This window comes from Fukomys damarensis, unplaced genomic scaffold (genome assembly GCF_012274545.1).
Source record: "Fukomys damarensis isolate Sample0158 unplaced genomic scaffold, DMR_v1.0_HiC HiC_scaffold_6, whole genome shotgun sequence".
Taxonomy (NCBI): Eukaryota; Metazoa; Chordata; class Mammalia; order Rodentia; family Bathyergidae; genus Fukomys; species Fukomys damarensis.
This window is the reverse complement of record NW_022900918.1, coordinates 41708041-41727274: the sequence shown is the minus strand read 5'-3', so window position 1 is coordinate 41727274 and position 19234 is coordinate 41708041. Positions and strand designations below refer to the sequence as shown.

The window sequence follows — 19234 nt, the reverse complement described above, 5'->3', positions numbered from 1 at the left end:
CTGCCGCGCCGGCCCTCACGCGAGGGTCCCCTTTGTCCGCAGGTACAGCTGCGGCCCCACCGTGTACGATCACGCGCACCTCGGCCACGCCTGGTGAGTCTGGGTCCGCGGGCGCTTCGGGTGCTCCCTGAGCCCGTGCCCGTCTTCCAGGAGGGAAACTGAAGCAGATCTGGACGCAGGGGTCGGGGCCCTGCGGGCTGCTTGCTGCGGGGGCAGGGCCTGGAGCCGGGCTTGCTGCTGGCACCGCCCAGCGGGAGCTTCCTACACCGGGACAAGTCGCTCTCTGGCCAAGGCCTGGTCTTCCGCGATGAGGTGGGGCTCATAGGGCCAGGGTTTTGCCCGTTGCCCGGCGTGATGGCGCACTCTGTGATCCCAGCACTCTTGAGGCTGAGGCAGGAGGAGCTGCCAGATCAAGGCCATCCTGTTCTACATAGAGGAAACCTGTCTCAAAAAAAAAAAAAAAGTCATGGTTTTGCATCCTACCAGCGGCACGGGGAAATAATGCCTCGCGCAGCATCTGACGCCGCTGTTAGGGCTTCCTTTTTCCTCTTTTGTTTTGAGAGAGTCTTGCTGAGTTCCTAGGCTATTCCCAAACGGTAGATCCTCCTGTATTAGCCTCCCAGAGGACTGGGAGCATCGGCGTGTGCCACCGTGCCCAGCTAGAGTTTAGTCTTCCCTGAGGACTGAGCTCTCTGGTGGCACACACAGCAGGCTGGAGGGGACGAGTGCCCTCTCCGCCCACGGGAAGACGCTGGGCCTCTCCTGCTTCTCGAATCTGCAATTTCCCTACTGTTTTACATGTTGTTTTACAGCCTTTTTAGTTGTTCAGACTTAGAGTAAAAGTAAAGTTACATTATTCTGTTTACTTTACAGTTACACATTAAGCGTGAGCTTTTTTGTATTTTGTTATAAGAAAATAAAATGGCTATATTTTCCACTTTGGGCTTACTGTTGTGTAAAAATTATATTTGACGGCTCTATTGAAATATAAAATGTATTGTGCAAGTCAGAAAAGCAGCGTCTCCTTCCCACCCAGAAAGCCTCTCCACAAAGGCAGCTGCAAGCTTCCAGTGATCCTCCTGCCTCAGCCTCCAAGTGCTGGGATCGCAGATGTGTGCCGCCATGCTTGGCTGGATAAGCCTTCACCTGAGCAGGGTGTGCAAGGACATCCACAGGATGGGAAGGGGCCTCGCTCTTCCTCGCAGCCTGGCATTTGTGGGGGGTCGCAGTCCCTGGGGTTCCTGTGATGGAGCCCTTCAGGCAGGGCTTCTTCACCAGAAGCACAGCTGTTATTTGCCCTGTGTAACAGTGGCATTCTTTCCAAGGAGCAGCGTGTGGTCTGACACATCTTCCTTTTGCACCCCTCTGCCCCTCCATCTCTTGCTTCCCTTCTCATTTACAAAATAATTACTTCCTTGTTTTCTGTTATCTATCTTTTAATTTACTTGTACTTTAGGTCTCTGAAGTAGAAAACGTGATGTTTAAGCTTGTGTGTCTGATTTCACTAAATATAAACATTCTGGTCTCCAAGTACATCCATTTTCCCAGAAAACCTGAGTTTATCCTTTTTTGTGGCACAGTAGTACTCCATCATGTGTAACTGAGCCCAAGGTCAAGGCACTGGCAGGTTGGGAGTCTGGTGTACACCATGGCACCTCACCCCCCACCCCCACCCCCCGTAGTGACTGCACCCTAACCGGACCACATGGGAGCCTGGGTGTAGAGTCTGAGGGCTAGTGAGGTCTGCCCCTCCCAGGGGGGGCCGTGTTTTCCCTCACTTCATTTCAGGGCTCGCACCCAGAGCCCAGGAGTCCCTGAGTTCTGAGTTCCGAGGATGGTGGTCGGCTTGCCTTAGCCCTGGATCCAGCCAGATATAGCGGCGCACGCTGTAACCTGGCACTCTGGGAGGCTGAGGTGGGAGAATGGCACGTTTGAGCCATTTAAAAAATGTTCAAGCCTAGGGAACGGCAAGTCCATGAATCTAAATTTTAAAAATTAAAAAAGGGCTGGGGATTACAGCTCCGTGCAAAGACTGTGGGTTCAGTCTCCAATACTAGAAAAAAGCTACATACATGTGAAAAGGATGGAGAGGAAATTCTGAAAGTAGAGGTGTGTGGGGTTTCATTCCACATTTTCTTTTTTTTTTTTGCCTTTTTGAGACAGGATCTCACCATGTGGCCCAGGCTGGCCTCAGACTCATGGTGATCCTCCTGCCTCAGCCTCTCAAAAAGTGTTGGGATCACAGGTGTATGCCGCCATACCTGACTTTTTTACTTTTCTTGTTTAGTTTCTAGAATGGTGTAGCATTCTTGGGAGTGATGTGGTACCGGTCCTGGCTTGGGTTTTTTTGCTTCAGTCCATTTTGTCATGGCTGTGAGAATAACTCTAGCTCGGGGACTAGGATAACCACTTGGTGAGATCCCATGACCAGGGAATTTTTACACATTAATTAGAGGTGCAGTCACTCAATAGCTCTAACCCTAAAAACACTAATACTGTGCCCTGAACCTGATGGCACCTGTGGGCCACACAACAGGGCTGGGCCTGAGCCACATGGACGCTGTCAGGCCGCAGCGCACCTGAGCCCGCTGCTCTCTTCTTCCAGCTCGTACGTGAGGTTTGACATCATCCGAAGGGTCCTGACCAAGGTCTTCGGGTGCGGCGTCGTCATGGTGATGGGCATCACCGATGTGGATGACAAGATCCTCAGACGAGCCCGCGAGGTGAGCACTGGGTCGTCAGGGGAGCTGTTGGTCCAAGAGGAAGTCACCTCTGGTCGCTGCGACTCCTGGCCTGGGTCCGTTCATCTTCACTGTGTAACCTTGAACTCCTGGTGATCCTCCTGCCTGTGCTTCCCAAATGCTGGATTACAAGCATGCTCCGCCACAACTAGCTTTATTTTTTCTTAAAACAATTTAATGAATCAGATTTATAATCCAGCAATAGATATACATTCTTTTTTGATCTAAAACAGTTCTTTTTCATCTGAGAGTGGTGGTGCACACCTGTAATCCCAGCACTCAGTGGGAGGGTCGCTGTGAGTTTGAGGCCACCCTGCGCTGCGTAGCAAGATCCTGTTTCAAGAAAAAACATATTTTCCTAATTTTCGTTTCATGGAAATCAGTATGCCACATCAGGTTAGGTGTTCAGCAAAATGTACCACTCTGCCCACGAAGGTCCTTCACAAGTTGGTCCTCTTTCCTTTTTCCTCTTTTGTGAAACTGGAGTTGAACCCAAGGCCTCATTCACACTGACCTGCAGTTCCAGCCCTTTTTAAACATCAATCCGTGTTTCTATTTCAGTTTTATTTTTGCATTTAGAAAACGTTCCGTACAGTTTTACACATACTCACGCGTGAGAATTATGCGAGCAGATGTGTGTGTGCGTGTCTTCATTCAGACACGCGTAGGCATGAGAAACAGCACGTGTAAGGTAATGGTCACCTCTTACAAGGTAGTTAGTTCTGGTGCATTAGAGCCTGACCTATCGTCCCTACCGGTTTGCTCTCATTGCCTTTGTACGCACGCAGGTGAGAACAGTGGGTAACACCGGGGATTGTTGCGTCTACGGGAGTCACATTGGTCCCCACATGGCGCGGCGCGTGGAGCCCACTCCCGCCGCCCCCCACCCGGGGCAGTTGTCAGGACCGCCCAGTCCCTCACCACACGGCAGTGGCTCCGGAGGCAGCTGTGAGAAGGAGCGGGATGGAAGTCACCGCTGTGGGTCCCCCGTTGGTGGGGTCGGACTCCAGGGCGCATCTTACTTCCCGTCTGCTCTTTACGCCAGAATTGCGGCATGTGTCTTGTGCTGGGGTAACGGCTCCGTGCTGTTTCTCTTTGCAGTTACTTTAATTCCCCAAAATAACCCCTTGACTTCTTTGAACTTCTCAGAAGACAAACTTGGGAATGGGTCAGAAGACTTGTGTTATCTGGGTGACAGTTCCTCCCAAATTGATTCATAGAGTCAGTAAAATCTCTCTCTGGATATTTTGGTAGGAAATAGAAGGCTGGTTCGAAAACTGAAATGGAGCTTGAGTTTCTGGGCTTCTGACTTTCCATGTGTGAGCGTGACTGAGCTGTTTCCTGGGTTTCCCCAGGGGGGCAGTGCCGCAGCTGTGTCACTGCGTGAAGTCGGGCAGGACGGGTGGCCTGCAGCTACTCCAGGAAGCTCCCTGATCCTTCGTTCCTCGCTGAGCTCTCACCTCAGTCCTCTCACTGCTGCCCAGTAGGTCTTGCTGTGTAGCCCAGGCTGGCCCCGCCTTGTGCCTGACCTCCTGTTTCAGCCACTGCGTGTCTGTCTCGGAACACCTGTTTGGGAGCCATTGCGGTCATCGCTGGGACGGACGGGCAGGCCCGGCAGTGAAGAGGGGTGGCCGGCGTGCTGAGGCTGGCTTCAGTGTCCTGGGGTCCTGAGGCCCCTCTGGCCTGGATGGCAGAGGGCGGTGGGCAGGGCGCTGGCCGCAGCACAGGGACGCGGGGTCTGGAGAGGCCCTCAGCAGTGGGGAAAGCACCTGCTTTCCCAGACAGCAAGGAGCCTAGTGTGAGTGTGCAGCGGCGGAAACTTGGTTTTTGGTAGCGCAGGATTTGCCATCCTGATAAGCTGTGCTGCTCCTGAACCACGTCAGACTCACCTCACTCACTGTCCAGGCTCTTTGCCAATCTTTGGCACCGACCTCTCTGTTTCTGACCAAGCCCCTTCCTGCCCTGCGATGCTGTTCCCGCCTCAGTCACTTCCGTGCACTGCACAGCTCCTGTCCTCCACCTGCTTACTTCACTGACCATGGCGTCCTCAGTGTTCATCCATGCGCAGCCTGGGCCAGAATTCTCTTCATTTTAGGGCTGAGCGATATTCCCTGGCATGGGTGACCACATATTTCTTTGTTTGGTACCGGGGATCGAATGCAGGACTTTGCACCTGGGAGGCAGGCGCAGTGCCACTGAGCTACATCCTCAGCTGATTTTGTTTTTTGAAACAGTCTCAGACTTGCGGCAGTCCTCCTGCCTCAGCCTCTCGAGTGCTGGCATTGCAGGTGCATGCCACCATGTCCTGGCCAGAGGCCCACTTTCCGTGCCTCAGAATGGTGGTATGCTTTGGCCTGGCTTCCTGGGAAGATGGAGCTGCATTCCCAAAAGGCTGAAGGCTCCGCCTGAGGGTGAGAGGGGCGAGCTGAGGAGCACAGGGACCAGGGCAGGCAGAGGAGCAGACCCTCAGGTGTCACCGGCTGGCTTGGTTGGGGACCATGCAGGCTTTGGCTGTCGCCAGGGGAGTGCACATGTGTGTCCTTGCCTAGGTGTGGTGCTCAGGTGCGTTCCTGGTGGGACAGAGGGCTAGGAGCACATGTCTGGGCTGGATGCATCGCGCGTGGAGCAGATGGCAGCCTCTGAGAGACCAGAGCTGCGGGGTGCGGCTGGAGCAGAGGCCGGGTGCAGATGGCCATGTTTGTGTTGTTCAGGCTGGGGCTGCGTGTCTGGGAGGGGAGCCCAGCGGGCATGGCAGTGGGAGCCCCGAGGCCCAGATTGCATAGGATTTAGATCCTCCCGAGTGGAGCAGGAGGCTGTGAAGTTTAGGGGCTGCTTTGTCCCTTGTCCTCTGCACAGATGGAAGTGAACAGATTTATTTTTTACTAAAAACACTAGTTTTGCCCCAGAACTGGACTCCAGGCACCACCCTGCATGGTGTTGTGTTGTCCAAGGTCTTCCCCAGGGACATTGGAGAATTGTCCATCTCCCTGCGTTCACTGCATGTCCCCAACATCTTCAGGCCATTAGCTGGGGCTGCGTCCCCGCAGGGCCACGAAACGCCAAGGTTCAGTTTCCTGTGGTGTTGGTGTTGGGGTGCCTAGGCCCCAGGCACATGGAGCTGCTGGCCTCAAATGCGTCTGAGCAGTTTGCAGAAGATTTTTACTGAGTGTGGTGGTGCACGCCTATAATCCCAGCACTTGGGAAGCTGAGGCAGGAGGATCGCTGCTACTTCAAGGCCAGCCTGGACTATATATTGATACCCTGTCTCCAAAAAAATCTAACTTATGTGATGGATATCATGATATTTAGTTTTCCTTTTGCTGTTACCAGCTAACAAGGTGGTCAGCCTGCAGTCTTGATGAGCCATTGGTGCAGGGTTTCTGTTGCTGTTTGAGACAGTCTCTCCGTGCAGGTCTGGCTGGCCTTGAACTCGTTGTGCAGTCCAGGCTGGTGGCCAACTTGGGTCCTCTTGCCTCAGCCTCCGTGCTGGGGCAGGTCTAAAACCCAAAGCCAGCGGCCCTTTCTGGAGTGGGCGGAGCCCAGCTGAGGGCCCTACAGGCTGCTGAGCCCATCCGTCCCTTCTGCAGATGGACATGTCGCCTGCTGCCCTGGCCAGGAAGTATGAGGAGGATTTCAAGCAGGACATGGCAGCCCTGAAGGTAGGCGCATGGACGCTGGCCTGGCTGGGGACAGTGGCCTGGCTGGAGCTGCAGCTGGGCCTGGAGGAGGGCCGTGTCCTGCTTTGAGCTGGTACCGCAGTGGCAGAATACATGGCTGGGGAGTGATGCAGGAGCAGCTGCCAGGGCTGCAGTGGGCAGCTGTGGCCGGAGTGGCCGTGGTCTTCCCAAGCCAGAGCTGCGCCCATTGAGGGCTGGTGCCCAGCCCCATCTCTGCCCTCTCCCAGGTGCTGCCGCCCACCGTGTCTTTGCGAGTGACCGAAATGGTGCCCCAGATCATCTCTTTCATTGAAGGAATCATCGCCCGTGGGTACGCATACGCCACGGCGAGAGGTACTGACCGCGCAGGTGGCGCTGCTGTGTCCCTGCTGGTGCTGCCGTGCTCACAGGCTGTGCTCCGGGTCCCTGCCACATGGTCCTCCCTGCAGCCATGGGCGAGGTGGCTGGAGACTGGCCCCTGTGGTCTTCTTGTTCAGGAGCTTTCAGAACCAAACTCTAGGGATGAGGCAGGCCCTCCCACACTGCTCCCACGCATCAGGGCCTCGCCTGGTCTGTGCACTGTAGGGGTGCACCTGGCTGCACCCCCAAAGTCAGCTGCCCCTGAGCCAGCATCAGACCTGTGATGCCTGCTCCCTGCAGCGCTCTGTGCCCTGTAGCCACCACCTCCCATAATGGAGCCAGGCCCTCGCTGTGTGGCTCTGTCGCTTGATGTCTGTGTGACTTCCTCACGAGACCCTGTGCCACCTGCCTCAGCCCCTGGTCCTGGCCAGCACCTTCCTCTGGGGGCCCTTGGTCCCAGGCTCCTTCCATCTGCAGCTGGCACCTCTTGGCTACCCTTTCCATGCAGCCTTCCTGTGCCCCACCTCCCAGAGTCCACTCCTGAGGGTTTGTTTGACTTAGTGGCTGTTTAGTGTCTGTGGCAGCAGGTTCTGTGCTTTGCTGTTTAGGGAAGTCATGTCTGCCCTGTCCAGGTTGTACATTTTTAGACCTTAAAAACCTTTGGCTTTGAGCTGGATGTGGTGGTGTGTGCCTGAAATCCCAGCTCTTGGGAGGCCGAGGCAGGAGGATCGCTTTCAGGCTGGCCTGGGCTACACAGTGAGCTCAAGGCCAGCCTAGACTGTGTAGAAGTCTCAAAAACCAAATCTCAAAAACAAAAAAAAAAAACTTTCTGCTATTGACATCCCACAGGGCACCCAGCCCAGGCCTGCAGCTGGGGAGGCCCTGTGGATGCGGACACAGGCGTGCTGGGCTATGACCTGTCCCGGGAGCCCCGTGCTGTGGGAGCGTGGCAGTTCTTGCCTGGTCTCGTTTGTGCGTGGAGCTCATCTCCCAAACAACTTTGTTTTTCTGGTCCTGGGGGTGGAACCCAGGCTTTGCACTGAGCTGCGTCCATTCCCTTTGAGTGTTCTGAGACAGGGTCTGGCTTCATTGCTAAGTTGCCAGACTGGAACCTGAGACCCTCCTGCCTTAGCCGTGCGGCTCAGAAACCTTTAACAAAGGCTGAGGTGATGAGGGGACCTCACTGCTTAGAGCACAGGGTCCCTAGTCCTCCTGAGCTTTCAGAGAAGTGGACAGGACCGCATGAGGCTGGGGACCCCTTCACTCCTGTGTCATTGTAAACTTTTAGCATCAGCATAGACATGATCAATCCAGTTAATCCAAGGCACTCTGACCCTTGAATTCACGGAGATCTTCCTGCCTCAGCCTTCCCAGTGAGTGCTGGACTATAGGGGTGCACCACCTCGCCCAGCTTCTGTGTGTGAATTCCAGTGACTGTGGAGACTCGGCTTGCCTGGAAATGGGTTCCACTCTGAAACATGGGCCTTCACCGCCATCTCTGAAACAGGTAACGTCTACTTCGATCTGAGGGTGAGAGGAGACAAATACGGCAAACTGGTCGGCGTGGTGCCCGATCCAGCCGCAGAGGCAGGTAGGTGGCGGGGCATCCCGCCATTCAGCTGCCCTGAAGAAGGCTTCCGTAGCTCTGCATGCCCCTTGGCTCTGTGTTCCTGTGCCTTCTGGGAGTCAGGGGTCCATGTGCCCTTGTGCCGTGGCCGGAACTTGGTTCATGTAGGGAGGAGCCCTGAAGTCCTTGGGAGGGAGAGTGGGTGTCTGGGGCACTGTCCTCCTGCTGTACCCGCTGACAGCCTCCTGTTGCAGGGGACTCGGACAAGCAGCACGCGGGCGACTTTGCGCTGTGGAAGGCGGCCAAACCCGGGGAGGTGTCCTGGACCTCCCCCTGGGGACCCGGCCGGCCTGGCTGGCACATCGAGTGTTCTACCATAGCTAGGTGAGGGCCCTTCCCAAGTCAGCACAAGTGGATTTGCAGCAAGGCAGCCTGGCCCCAGGTTGTCCAGTATGGGGCAGGCAGAGGCAGCACACGGTAGCTCAGCCTTGTCCAGTCTGCCTCACTCACCTGGGGCCCTCGCTTAGAGCAGGGTCGGAAGATGTGGTGATGCTCAGATTAAAACATTTATCACAGAAGGACATGGCCTCGAATCGCCTTCAAAACCCTGTTCAACACACTGGTCCCAAGGTCCTCGCTGCTTCCTGCAGCAGCTCTGGAGCCCTCTTTCCTGAGGGTCTTTACTGGCACTGTCCTGGCTGCCTCGGTGTCCTCAGTGGATTTGGAACATGCAGGGGACTGTAGTATTGATTGTGCCCAATGCAGCTGTAAGTGTAAATTTGCTTTTTTGAGAAGTGAGTCTGGCCAAAGCCTATGTGCCAGGATCAGGGTAACTCACACTCAAATTCCATTCCCACAACTAAAACCTTCTGACTAGAAGGACAGTGTTCCAGTTACAACCATGTTTTGTCTCCTCTGTTAACTCAAGATTGCTTTGTCTTGTCCTTTACAGACCTCGCTTGCCTTAGTTTCCACAGAAACTGATGGACTGCGTGTCCTCAGGTGGAGTTCCTCTTTAGCACAGAGCTTGCCTTTACCCCAATTGATTACCAATAAAAATCAGTCGCTGGGACTGTCCAGCACCTCTGCTAAATAAGAGCATTGGCTGCCCTGGCTCCCCAGTTTCTCTCTTTCAGTTTTTTTTCTCAGCTTTGTGCCATAGCTCTGAGTAGGAGATCAGAGCCCACTGCACAGGTCTCTGATAAAGGTTTGCCTTTGTGGTCATTCTGACTTTGGGAGGAGCCAGGAGTCACACAGTGCGCGATCCGGTGACTAAGGAGGACGAGGACATAGCACATGTTCTTCTAGCTGGCTTTCCCTTGGGTGGCGCTTGGCGGCAGCAATCACTGTATTTTTGATCACACCTCAGAGACACTCAGGCAAGAGGCCTCCAGAGCTGCTGCAGAAATGGGACCTCCGAGGGAGGGCTTGTGATGGCAGAGCATCTCTCCCAGGATAAATCTTTTACTTTAGATGTTCACCGTGCGTCTCATCTCATCAGCACTTTGCTGTGGCCTGGGGTGCAGGCGCTGGCATGTGGGGTGCGGGTGAGGGTAAACCCATGTGGGGAGCTGAGCCCACACCCAGCCACTGGGCCTCCCCCACCCCGCGGACAGCTCTGGCGTCACCGTGGCATCTGAGCCCTCTGACCCTGCCCCGGTCTTGCAGCTCTGTGTTCGGGAGCCACCTGGATGTGCACTCGGGCGGCATTGACCTCGCCTTCCCGCACCACGAGAATGAGATTGCGCAGTGCGAGGTCTTCCACCAGTGTGGGCAGTGGGGCAACTACTTCCTGCACTCTGGTGAGCACCACAGGCCCAGGTGCCAGTGCTTTGGGTGGGCCAGGGAGGGGGCTGGGCTTGGGAGAGCGGCCACCTGCTGTGCGTGAGCTGACAGCAGGCTGAACCGGGAGCCCCAGTGTATGGGGAATGAGAACGGTCCTGCCCCAAATACTGTCCCATCCCCCCCCCGGGTCACGGCTAAAGCCTGTCCTCCCTGCACATGGGAAGCTGAGGCAGGAGAATTGCTCTGAGTTTGAGGCCAGCCTGAGCTACACATTGAGTTCAAGAACACACTGGAACAGAGAGACCTTGTCTCACAAAACTGAAACAGGAAGGACGGGAGGAGCATGCGAATGGAACTTACTGCAGATGAGCCTTCCCTGAGCCAGTGACACTCAGGCCGGCTCTGCCCATCAGCACTGGCCCCTGCTCGGTGGGCTCTCTGAGGAACAGCCTCCCATTCCTGTCCGCTGTGCTCTGGCGGAAGACCATCTTTCTCTCCGCCTGGCCTGAGGCTGTTGGAACCAGGTGTATCTCTGTGTCCCTTGGGCTGGTCAGGACAGATCCGGGCCATGGGACCCTGAAGACACAGCTCTTGTCATTAGGGACTTGTGTGCCTTGCCACGTCACTAGCATTGAATGGAAGTAGATGCCAGGCCAGGAGCCTGCATTCGGGCCTCGGTGCTGTTTCAGTGACTGTGCACTCCCAGGAGAGTGGTGGCACCTGTCATCCAGGGCCCTTGGAGTGGTGGGGACACGCAGTGCCCTGGGAGGGGACAGCTGTGGAGGCCCCAGGAGCCCAGAGCCGGGGCTGGCTCTGCAGACCTGAAGTCCTCCTCTAGGTGCTGGCCTCCATGCTGTGTCTTCACACAGCATGGTGTGGTCTCGGCCTCTCACCAGGGCCTTCTGTGTGTCCCAAGGGTACCCCATTGGCACCCTGGCACGCAGTGGGATGAGACCTCTTAAGCATTGGAGCGAGCACGCCTGTGTTCCAGTACTCCGGGAGGCGGAAGCAGGAGGAGCACAGGTTCAAGCCTAACCTGGGCACCTTAGTGAGATCCTGTCTAGAAATAAACTAGAAAGGGCTAGGGACACAGCTCAGTGCAAAGGCCCTGGATTCAATGCCCAGGTCCATGCACATAAACAAAAAGGGCACAGGAGGCATTCAGGGCCCAGGGCACTGCTCTCTGAAGAAAGGAGGTGGTTCTCTTGGGACCCCCACCCCTCCTGGCTCCCCCTCCGAGGGGGTCTCCCTGTCACCACCATGGTGATGCCACCACCAGGGCCACGCCTAGGGCGCCTGTGCCCTGGGGTCTCAGGAACCCCAGAAACAGAAGAACCCTGTAGAGGAGGAGATCATGACCGTGCAGGCCATCTCATGAGGGCCACCTCGTGTGTCCCCTCCCTCCATGTGAGTCCTGGAAGACACACGTCCCAAGCCCCGAGAAGCGTTTTGTTTCCAGATTTAGAGCACTGAGCTATGCGTGGGTGTACAGTGTTAGGCAGAAGGACACGTTCAAGGTTACGTTGCTTTTCAGAAGGTGCATTTTAACCAGTTTTCAGAAAAACCGGTTGCAGAGAACTCTTACTGCAAGTTGTATTAGGTTCTTTGGCTTTGTGAGACAAGGTCTCACTATATAGCCCAGGCTGGTCTGGAACTTGAGGTGATCCTCCTACCTCAGCCTCCTGAGTGCTGGGAATGGTGGACTGGCTTGAAGTTGGGCTAGGGAAAGCAGAGGCGTTTTCTGGGAGGAACAGTGGGCTTCGCTTGGAGATGACTTTGGTGACAGCATTGTCTATGGGGAGCCCCAGGTGGACTCGTCCCTCCTCCCTTCGTGCACTCAGGTGACCCTGTCCTGTGTGGAGAGGTTGGGGAGGCCTGTTCCGTCCCTTGTGTGGGGACATCAGCATCCTGGGGTGCAGGACAGGAAGCTCCATGGTGCTGCTGCTGGCCCTGCTGGCCCTCCTGACCTCAGAGTGGCGCAGGTGGACGGGAAGCCACAGAGGCCCCACGTGGTATCAGCAACTGCAGGCCCTGCTGCCTAGTAGCTTCGGCTTCGGTTCAGGGCCTGGACAGTGGGTGGTGGGCAGTGTCCTCCTGCCCTGCCCACTTAGGCACCTCGGCCGTTGCAGGGCATCTGCACATCCAGGGCCAGGAGGAGAAGATGTCCAAGTCCCTGAGGAACTACGTCACCATCAAGGTAACCTGGACTGGCTCTGCCCATACAGCTTGCCTGCTTTCCTGCAGCCCCCCTCCCAGTGAGGTCCCCTCCCTGTCCCCAGAGCTGGGTCTCCTTTCAAGCCTGGCTGTGGCTTTCTTGGTGGGCATGGCCTGTCACACCATCTCCCATTTTCCTCTTTCTCAGTTTTGTTTTTGGTTTTTTGGTACTGGGGATCGAACTAGGGATCGTGCGCTTGCGAGGCAGGTGGCTGGCGGCACCACTGATCTAAGTCCTTGGTCTATTGAAACCCTATGTAGCCCATGCTGGCCTTGAACTTGTGGCAATCCTCCTGCCTCAGCCTCCTAAGTGCTGGGATGACAGGTGTACACCACCATGTCCATCCAGCATGTTCTTTTTTGTAGCACTGAGTTTGTACCCAGGGCCTCTGCACAGAGCTCCATCCCTAGGCCTTTTCTAAAATTTGAGACAGGGTCTCACTGAGTCACTAGTTTCCCGGGCTGGGCTGAAACTTGAGGTCCCCCTGCCTCAGCCTCCACAGTGCTGGGATTAGGGGTATGCACCACTGGGCTGCTTAGTGCATTTTGTGATGATGGCGTCCTACACCTTGTTCTAAGCTTTTTGGGTCGCTCACTGTCTCCTCTCTTCCTGGGTGTTGCGCTGTCCTGCGTCCTGAGGCCCTGGGTCGCTGTGGGCTGTTTCACATGGTGCCTGCATACAGTGCTCCAGGCCCCAGGGCCTAGCCGGCCGGGCCTGAGGGTGGGTGGCTATGGTGAAGGGGATGCAGCCAGCCCTGGCCCCACGGCAGCTGTGGGCCGAGGGGCCGTGACCGATGCTGCCTCCCTCCCAGGACTTCCTGCGCAGCTTCTCGCCTGACGTCTTCCGGCTCTTCTGCCTGCGAAGCAGCTACCGGTCAGGTAAGCAGAGGCCGTGTCCTGGGCCAGGGACCTCATGTTTGCTCCTTGGTGGCTTGAGCCAGGTGTGGAGGTGCACACCTGTCACCCAACACTCAGAAGGCTGAGGCAGGAGGATTGCAGGGAGCTCAAGGGCAGCCTGGACTGTACAGCAAGGCCGTGTCTCTCTCTCACACACACTCACCCCACCGGGAGGCACAGTCCTGGGACAGCTGGACGCAGGCCCCAGTGAGCTTTGTCCTGGCAGTGGCTGCTGGAGTTCCGGCCCCTGTGCTGGGAGGGCCCTTGGTCCCTCCGGCCTCTGCTCAGCAGCGCCTCCTCCTTGCAGCGATCGACTACAGCGACAGCACCATGCAGGAGGCCAGCCGTGTCCTGTGCGGGCTGGCCTCATTCCTGGAGGACGCGCGTGCCTACATGCAGGGACAGCTGGCCGGCGGCCCCGTCAGTGAAGCTGAGCTGTGGGACAGGTGAGCTGGCCGGAGGCGCTGAAGGCAGCTGGCGCGGCTGGGCTTCAGGGTGTGACAGTGGCGGTCCTATCACCCTGGAGACACCTTCAGGGAGGCTGTTGGGGACGTGGACGAGCTGGCAGTGAAGGACCGAGTGGCTGGGCCTGGGTGCATGCCTGCCATCACAGCACTCGGGAGGCTGAGGCAGGAGGACCAGTTTTGAGCCTGGCTGAGGACCTTAGACCTGGTCTCGATACAGTGAGGGGAGCTCAGGGTGTAGCTCAGGGCAGGGCCTGCGATCTTGTCCCAGCACTGGAAAAGCATGGGAGAGTGAGAAAGGAAGAGGGAAGGAAGGGATGGAGGGCAAGGGCGCACGGCTGAAAGCCACCCTCGTCAGGAGTGCACAGGTCCAGGGCACCGTGAGAGGAGCACTGCCACCCCGCAGAGGCCCCGAGCTGGAGGGGGACCCAGGTGAGGGGACAGGGCAGAGCGGGGGGCTGGGTGGACGTGGAGAGAGGGAGGCTGTGGCATGGGATGGCAGCCACGGTGTGAGGACAGTGGCCGTCGTGACCTCGCCAGAAGCTGTGCCGGAGCAGCTGGGCTCTGGGGACCCTGGGCCTCAGGAAGGCAGACAGTGAGGACTGCGGCAAGGGCACTGCCAGAGATGGAGGGCGCAGCGCTGCAGGGGACCGGGTGCAGGGGACAGTGGGTGCAGCTCCCCTGGGACTCTGCCCTGCGCCTGCTCTGGCCTGGTCCCTACACCAGGCTGGTGCAACTGCTACTCGGGGCTGTTGAGCAGGTGGTGGAAGGCAGGGCCTCTGCTGCCCCCTCCCTGCCCAGTGGTGCAGGCTGCGCTGTGCCCGAGTCAGAGTAGGAGGGCCATTGAGGGCCGAGCCCTGGGTCCCGGCCTGCCATCCTGTCCCTCCAGGCTCCCCACGCAGGGTGCGGCGGCTGGGGTGACACAGGCCCCCCTCGTGTCACTGCTCACCCACAGGATCCCAACCAGTGGGGACGACATCTGTGTGCACAGCGCATGCTCAGACCCCAGGCTTAGTTACTTCCGCTCTAGTGTGTTTTGGTTTTGGGTGTTTTGCTTTGTCAAGACAGGGTCAGCTGGGGCTGGGATTCAGCTCAGTGGTTCCACTGCCTGCCTCATAAGCGTAAGGGTCTGAGTTCGATACCTGGTACAAAAACAAACAAACAAACAAAAAACAGGCTCAGCTGGCCACGGTGCATGGCTATAATGCCCACTTGGGAGGCTGAGGCAGGAAGACTGCTGAGAACTCAACGCTAGCATGGGCCACATAGTGAGACTCTGTTTTTCTTTTTTTTAATTTAGCATTTGTAAGGCTTTATTTTTTTAAACAAAATATAGTTATTGATAAACTTTAAATAATGCGTCATGATCACATTCCCTCATAGAGAAGTTGTACCGGTACATGTCTTGCTTTTTTCCCATCACTCCCCCTTTGACCCCTCTTCCTCTCTTTATTTACGAAAGCTTTGTTTCCATTTTCCCTTTTTAAGCAAAACATTTATTGGTATGTTTTAAATACACATAATTCTAACACTCAGCGTGGGGAAGTGGCGCCTGCAGCTGGTGTATCCGCCTCTGCTTTTCTCCCCGTCCCCTCCCTATGTACAAAAGCTTTGTTTCCACTTTTCCTTCCACTTTCCCTCCCTTCCCCTCCCTCCCTCATTCCGCTTCCCATTTCCCAGTATCTGTCATACCTTTAGGTCCTTCTTTCCCCTTGCGGTTTCTCACACCAGAGAAGCCTTGCAGTGCTTGATGTGTGCATCTGATTCATTTCGCTTAAGCACACGGTCTCAGATCTGGCAGATGTCCTTGCAAGTCCCTGGAGGTCGGGGCAGCAGACTCCATGGGGGCTGCCGTCCTTACTGCTGGATAGAAAGGAAGAGGAAAGACAGGGTCTCCCTGCAGCCCAGGCCGGCCTCCTCCTGAGAGCTGGGCTACAGGGTGGCACCTCGCCCAGCCTCATGTCCTTGGCTAGCTGCGTCTGGACGTGACCTCAGAGCCCCCATGTCCAGTGCCAGGTCGCCCTTCTCGTTTGTCCAGAGGGCCCTGTTGGCGTCACTCACTTCCTGCGTTTTCCTCAGGCTCAGTAGCACCAGCAGCACCGTGAGGACTGCGCTGGCCAACGACTTCGACACGCCCAGGGCACTGGATGCCATCCTGGGCCTGGTGCGTCTGGGGAACAGGCAGCTCAAGGCGGCTGCTGAGGTAACTCCGGGCTTCTCATCGGCGAGCCTGCCGACCCCACCACTCTGGAGCACCAGTGTCCCAAGCTGGTGGCTTCCGAGTGCCCCCAAGCCCTCCCTTTGTGGGTCCCCCTAGGCTCCAGCGTGCACCTCATTGGGCCTTCAGGGCCCCAGCCTTGACTGTCAGTGCCAAAGGACACACGTCTCAGGTGGGTCCCCAGTTCCTGTGTGGACAGTGTCTCTCGTGTGTGTCCAATCAGCTTTCCCACCACTGAGGCACACACAGGACACCTGGAACTCTGAGGAGGGAGGTGGAGTTGGCTCATGCTTTCAGGGGATCTAGTCCAAGGATATCTTCTCCAAGGCAGGTACATGGCGGAAGGGCCAGGGGAGCAAGCTGCTCAGTTTATGGTGGACAGAAGCAGAGCAGGATAGTGCCTGAGGAATGGGAGGGACACGCAGACCCGGGGTTACAGGGCCGTGTCCACCCAGATGCTCCCAAGCCAACACGATGGCACCACAAAGCCCAGCCATCACGGTGTGCCTATACAGTTGCCACACATGTAGTGACCACCCAGGGGCTCTGTGGGGCATGAGGGGACTGAGTTTGTGGGAACGGGAGGAAACTGTACTCGGATCCCCACCCACCCCTCAGGGTCTCCGCTCTCTGAACCACAGGCCACCGGCACTTCCTTAGAGACAAGTTTCTCTTGTTGCCGGGAGTCCAGTGCTAGTGTCTGCAGCCTGCACCATGACACTGGGCTCCCAGGGTCAGCACCTAGGTGTTGGACACACTGGGGAGGTGAACGGCAGCTCCTGTGCCTGCGCACACTTCGGAGTCTCCCTGCCACATTCTAGGCAGCCAGAGCTGGCCCTTGCCCTTGGGGACTTGAATCTAGGGAGCTCTCTGGCTACGACACAGGATCTGCAGGGCCAAGGGCTGTGGGCACCATGGAGCCCATCTCCTGCCTTTCAGGCCTCAGCCACACAGGGTGCTGCAGACCCTGCCCACGTCGGCTTGGTGTCACCTCGGGCTCCGGGGGCCTGGGGGTTCTGGGTTCAGGTCCTAGACTTGAGCTGTACCAGCTATGTCAGGGAGTCTGTGAGAAGTTCCCAGCGGGGTCCCAGGGCCAGATGCAGTGCACGGGCTCAGTCTCTGTGGCACAGAGGACTGCAGGAGCATAGGCTCGTCTGGTCTCTTGGTGGTCATCATGTTCGAGGGACCGCAGGGGCGTAGCCTGGGGAGGCTGCTGGGCAGTGGATCATAGTCTTGTCGACATCCAGAGCTCAGGCTCCTCACTTGCTCACCGAAGGCTGGGTGAGGAGGGAGCCTGGTGGTGCGTGGGGACAACGCTGGTCTTACAGGCCCCATCTCAGGGTGATGCCCGGCCTGCCCTCTTGCCCTCTGCCCACTGTGCACCACACTGCCATGCTAACGGGCAGGGAAACTGAGGCTGCACTGCCTGGCACTGCTCCCTGCATGAGCTGCCAGAGCAGGATTGTGTCCCCACTTCACAGTTGTGAGGCCACCCGGAGGGCATCGCTGCCCTGACCCTGGCTCAGTACCTCATCTCTTGCAGGGCCCCGGAGGTCCCAGGAGCCCTGCCGTGCTGGGCGCTGTGGTCACCTGTGTGGAGCAGTTCTTTGAGATGGTTGGGATCGCTCCGGCCGGTCGGCAGGTAAGCCTGGCCCTCCGGGCTCCGAGTTCCCAGTCAGACAGTGGTTGCCCTCCCCAGAATGGAGGCCTCGGAGCCGCTTGTGCCTCCCCGTCCACCTTAGCCCTCACAGCCTGGGCCTCGGCCAGCTCATGGCATCCCGTCGGGCACCCGAGTCCTATGTTTGCTCCATGACGCCATCCTCTGTGGGGCCAGAAGCTGCCCACTGCATGCTCCGGCTGCTGGGCCGGGGCTCCCCGCATCACCTGCGTTAGCTGTATGCACACACATGCGCACATGTAAACCCGCCACTCCACTCACCCACACTGCCTCCTCTGCCTCCACTGCCTGTGCCGCAGCCCCACCCCTGGCTGGCTCCCCCGCCTGCCTCTGACAGCCTGGGATGGGCTGTGCCCACCCAGGAGCTCTGTGGTCACCCTGGCAGAGCTGCCCATGGGCTGTGCGGGCTCAGGTCCAGGCTGACATCAGCCCCTCAGGACCTTTACTGTGAGCTCCATCCTGGGGCCGCTCTGCACCACCCATCACCTGGTGGACAGGGTCCCTTTGGTGATTGTGGCTTGGTGCTATCCTTGCACACTTGTGGGCCTGGCCCCGAGTCTGCAGTTGGTCAGCGAAGGGCCCAGTGGCACTGGCCCGAGGCCGCCTTTGCTCCCACCTTGGGGCCAAGGCCTGCCGCTTTCCCAGCAGCAGCAAGTGAGGACTGCAGGGGCTAAGTTCAACCTGAGTTGAAAATGACGTGGGCTGTCACTTACTTGGGGTCTTCACGGCGAGCTGCCTGCTGTTTGCTCAGCGGCTCAGGCCCGGCTGGCCACCCAGGCACAGTGTGCACGCGCACACATGGCTCACACTTTGGTTGCTTGCTCTGCACACGGTGTGCAGGGTGTCTCCCTCAAGCCCCGAGGCCGCAGCTGAACTCCTGCACTGGGGGCTGGTGTCATATGGCCCAAGCCTGAGAGGTGGCATCCGTCAGCTTGGCTTTGAAGCCACCCACCCTGGCTCCCTGCTGGCTCCCTCACAGGCCAGCTTTGAAAGGTTGCACAGATGGGCCGGGCTGTCCCGCTGCACACTGGCCCATGGCCCCTCTCAGTGTGTTCCAGGAGATGGCAGCACGGCTGCCCTGCACAGTGTGGTGGACGAGCTGGTGCGCTTCCGACTGAAGGTGCGGCAGTTTGCACTGGACACACAGGCGGCCACCGGGGATGCCCGGCGACGGCAGCTGCAGGAGAGGAAGCCCTTGCTGGAGGCGTGTGACACACTGCGCCAGGACCTCGCTGCCCACGGTGTCATCATCAAGGTGGGCGCCGCACCCGGGCAGGGGTACCAGGGCATCGCCACAGGCTGCACACGGGCATGCCAGCCCAACGCCCCACAGCCCAGGGAGATGCCACCATGGCAGGTGGGGGGCTTCGGCCATCAGGGTCACCAAGCTCAGGATGAGGCAGCCTGGGTCTTCCCGGCCACACCCTGTGCACTGGAGCCATGTCGGTGGGTGGCAGGTGACACAGCCCTCCCTCCAGGACAGAAGTGGCGCAACCTCCACCTGGGAACTGCTGGACCCACGGACGGCACAGCAGAAGCTGGGGGGCTGAGGCCACAGATGCGACCTCTCTGCAGCTCTGCCCTTCCCAGAAGAACTTTGTATTAAAGTTTTTCATCAAGGCCTTTCCACCTGCATTAAAATGGAGTGGATCTG

The 19234-nt window shown here is 57.7% G+C and overlaps 1 protein-coding gene across 1 annotated transcript in view; it reads left to right on the top strand.

Annotated features, from left to right (window-relative positions):
- Window positions 1-19234, top strand: part of Cars2 (cysteinyl-tRNA synthetase 2, mitochondrial) — a 22857-nt gene extending 3623 nt beyond the window's left edge. Inside the window, exons 4-17 of the mRNA XM_010619990.3 lie at window positions 1-93; window positions 2606-2723; window positions 6329-6400; window positions 6646-6751; window positions 8265-8348; window positions 8579-8708; window positions 9993-10126; window positions 12239-12306; window positions 13136-13202; window positions 13528-13666; window positions 15764-15887; window positions 17446-17544; window positions 18629-18835; window positions 19059-19234. Coding sequence (XP_010618292.1) covers window positions 1-93; window positions 2606-2723; window positions 6329-6400; window positions 6646-6751; window positions 8265-8348; window positions 8579-8708; window positions 9993-10126; window positions 12239-12306; window positions 13136-13202; window positions 13528-13666; window positions 15764-15887; window positions 17446-17544; window positions 18629-18835; window positions 19059-19130 — 1513 coding nt within the window. The 3' untranslated portion in view covers window positions 19131-19234. The remainder of the gene's footprint in view (window positions 94-2605; window positions 2724-6328; window positions 6401-6645; window positions 6752-8264; window positions 8349-8578; window positions 8709-9992; window positions 10127-12238; window positions 12307-13135; window positions 13203-13527; window positions 13667-15763; window positions 15888-17445; window positions 17545-18628; window positions 18836-19058) is intronic.